Source organism: Nicotiana attenuata, unplaced genomic scaffold, assembly GCF_001879085.1.
Source record: "Nicotiana attenuata strain UT unplaced genomic scaffold, NIATTr2, whole genome shotgun sequence".
Classification (NCBI taxonomy): domain Eukaryota; kingdom Viridiplantae; phylum Streptophyta; class Magnoliopsida; order Solanales; family Solanaceae; genus Nicotiana; species Nicotiana attenuata.
The window spans coordinates 127,962-131,481 of NW_017671219.1; the positions used below are offsets into that span (position 1 = coordinate 127,962).

General features: G+C 43.6%; 1 protein-coding gene across 1 annotated transcript; it reads right to left on the minus strand.

The window, feature by feature from the left end:
• Positions 1-1,236: 1,236 nt before the first annotated feature.
• Positions 1,237-1,659, minus strand: LOC109206778. Its single transcript, XM_019369639.1, has one exon. The coding sequence runs from the start codon at positions 1,657-1,659 to the stop codon at positions 1,237-1,239; it is 423 nt and encodes a 140-aa protein (XP_019225184.1).
• Between the last annotated feature and the right edge of the window lie 1,861 nt (positions 1,660-3,520).

Sequence of the window (3,520 nt, forward strand, 5' to 3'; positions counted from 1 at the left end):
GGTCTCAGTCTGCGGTGGGTTATGCGTTCGCATAACCACTGTGCGGACCGCATAACCATCGCGAAATTGACTTGCCTAAAACATAAATCACACAATGCGATCGCAGACTCCACCGCAAAGTGGGGAATGCGATCGCAGAACAACTGCAAAATGCATGGCTCTTAACTGGGTGGTCTGTGTCACTCTGTGGTAGCTTTGCGGTCCGCATATCAATTATGCGATTGCAAAGTCACCGCGTTTCACCATCTTCATCAGAAGACCTAGGGTTATGTTTTGCGGCCAAAATGCGGACCGTATTTTGACTTTGCGGGCCGCATATGCCTTCTTATTCGAGATTCAAGCAATCATCTCAACAATGGCTGACCTATTTCCATCTACCCATCACCCCAAATAATCTCCAACCCAGAAATGAATATGCTACGGAAATAAAAACAACTATACAAAGCAACACACAATCATAAATTTTTTTTTTGTTTTTGAAGAGCGGGACGAACGAGAATCAACGAGCACACAACAAAAATCTTGAACAACAAGATTGGAAGAAGGGTACATACCAGTGAGGCTTAGTGTACACACTACAGAGATGAGATTTGGTCGCTTGAATGATCGATTCCAAGCTGAGTATGTTAGCCCCCGTTGTTTGCTTGCTTGTTCTTTTCGTATTTTTCCCTTTCTTTTTTTCGTTTCTTTTGTTCTTTTTACTTTTTTTTGTTTTTTTTTTTTTGTTTTGAGTGAGTTAGAGATGAGAGAATGCGGCCACATACCTGTCACTTTGCGATTTGTAGGGCACCGCATAACACGCTTTGCGACCGCATATGTGTTATGTGGTGGGTTCAAGTGAGATGATGAAGAGTCAGAGATGCGGTGCACAATGCGGTCGCATAAGTGAAATGCTGTCCACATAGTGCACAACCCCATCGCATTCTGACACCCAATTTTGGCCAAACCCACTGCTTGGGTCTGCGATCAAAATGCGGTACGCATAGTTAAAATGCGACCGCATCTTTGCAGCAAACTTCACACAGCGATTTTTCTTACCTTTCTCACGCATTCCCACCATGTGTTGTGATCTTTTGAACCCCCTGCACTCTAATACACACTTTAAATTGCTCAAGAAAATCTATCTATCAAAAATTAAAAATTCAAAGAACAAAAGAGTGTTACCACACATGGGTTGCCTCCCATGAAGCGCTTGATTTAATGTCGCGGCACGATGAAGTTGATGTTCCTTTGGATTCACTCAATGGTCGGACATGAACCATCTTTTAGAGCCAGCTGCTCCACCACATGTTTTTCTCCATCTGTGCCCAGGTAATGCTTGATGAGTTGGCCATTTACCTTGAATGTCCGTGACCCATCTTCCGATGCCAGTTCCACAGCTCCATAAGGAGAGACACTTACCACTTTGAACGGACCGGACCATTTGGATTTAAGCTTGCCCGAAAACAATTTGATCCTGGAGCTAAAGAGCAAAACCAAGTCACCCGACTTGAACTCCCTTTTCAAGATCTTCTTGTCATGGACGAACTTCATCCCTTTCTTATACACAGCTGCACTTTCATATGCATGGAAATGGAAATCCTCCATTTCATTGAGTTGTGTCAACCTCAAATTTGCAGCTTCACCCCAATCCAAGTTCAACCTTTTTAGAGCCCACATGGCTTTGTGTTCCAGTTCTACAGGTAGATGACAAGCTTTGCCGAAGACTAACCAATATGGAGAAGTACAAATAGGAGTTTTATACGCCGTGCGGTATGCCTACAATGCGTCATCTAGCTTCCTTGACCAGTCTGTCCTGTTTGCATTAACAGTTTTTGCTAGAATGTTCTTGATCTCCTGATTGGAAACCTCAACTTGACCACTAGATTGGGGATGATAAGGTGTGGCCATCTTGTGCTTGACGCCATATTTTTCTAGTAGCCCTATAAAACCCTTGTTACAAAAGTGAGACCCACCATCACTAAGAATGGCCCTAGGAGTGCCAAACCGAGTGAATATGTTTTTCTTCAAGAACGCGGTCACACTTCTTGCCTCATTGTTACGCAAAGAAATTGCTTCAACCCATTTGGACACATAGTCCACAGCTACCAAGATATATTTCATCCCATAAGAGCTCACAAATGGACCCATAAAGTCAATTCCCCACACATCGAAGATTTCTATCTCCATCACAAAGTTCATAGTCGTTTCATGCCTCTTGGAGATTGATCCTTGCCTTTGACATTGGTCACAAGACTTGACCATTTGATTGGCATCATGATAGATTGTCGGCCAATAGTAACCACATTCAAGTACCTTGGCCGCCGTTTGATTTCCCCCATGATGACCCCTAACCGGCGAGTCATGGGATGCTTTTAGAATAGGCATGACTTCTTCTTCTGGAACACATCTTCAGATGATGTTGTCGGCACAAACACGGAACAAATATGGCTCTTCCCAATAATATTGCCGACAATCTCTCAAGAACTTTTTCTTTTGATAGGACTCCAAACCCTCCGGAATAAGGTCACTCACCAAATAGTTAGCAATATCGTCATACCAAGGAGCAAAAGTGCTAGATAGTGCCAAGATGTGTTCATCTAGGAATGCATCATTGATCTCAAGATCTCCCTTTGGTCTCCCTGCTTCTTCAAGCCTTGATAGGTGATCCGCCACTTGATTTTGAGTTCCCTTGCGATCCTTGACCTCGAAGTCAAACTCTTGCAACAATAAAACCCATCGAATCAGTCGCGGATTTGCATCCTTCTTTGCCATAAGGTAGCGAAGAGCCGCATGATCCGTGTACACTATCACCTTGGATCCCAAAAAATAAGCCCGGAACTTCTCAAAGGCATAAACAGTGGCAAGAAGCTCTTGCTCAGTTACCGTGTAATTCATTTGCGCCCCATTAAGTGTCTTGCTTGCATAATTGACCGGGTGGAGAACCTTGTTGTGACGTTGGCCAAGCATTGCTCCAATAGCTACACCACTAGCGTCACACATGAGCTCGAAAGGAAGAGACCAATCGGGTGTGACAATAATAGGTGTCGTGGTGAGCCTTAGCTTCAATTCCTCAAAAGCTTTGAGGCATTTCTCATCAAACACAAATTTGGCGTCTTTCTCAAGGAGCTTGCACATAGGATTTGCAATTTTGGAAGAATCCTTGATGAACCGCCTATAAAATCTGGCATGCCCTAAGAAACTTCGAACACCTTTGATGGAAGTAGGTGGAGGAAGCTTGGAAATAATCTCGATCTTAGCTCGGTCAACCTCAATGCCATGTTTTGAAATTTTATGCCCCAATACGATGCCTTCATCCACCATGAAATGGCATTTCTCCCAATTTAGCACAAGGTTGGTTTCCTCACATCTCTTAAGCACTTGTCTAAAATTGTTAAGACAATGCTCAAAAGAGTCACCTACTACCGAGAAGTCATCCATGAAGACCTCTAGAAAATCCTCCACCATGTCGGAGAAAATGGACATCATGCACCTTTGAAAAGTAGCCGGAGCATTGCACAAACCAAATGGCATCCGACTA

Bases quoted from the DNA above. Each gene is read 5' to 3' on its own strand.
- LOC109206778 (XM_019369639.1), bottom strand. From the start codon at position 1,659: ATGTGGGCTCTAAAAAGGTTGAACTTGGATTGGGGTGAAGCTGCAAAT.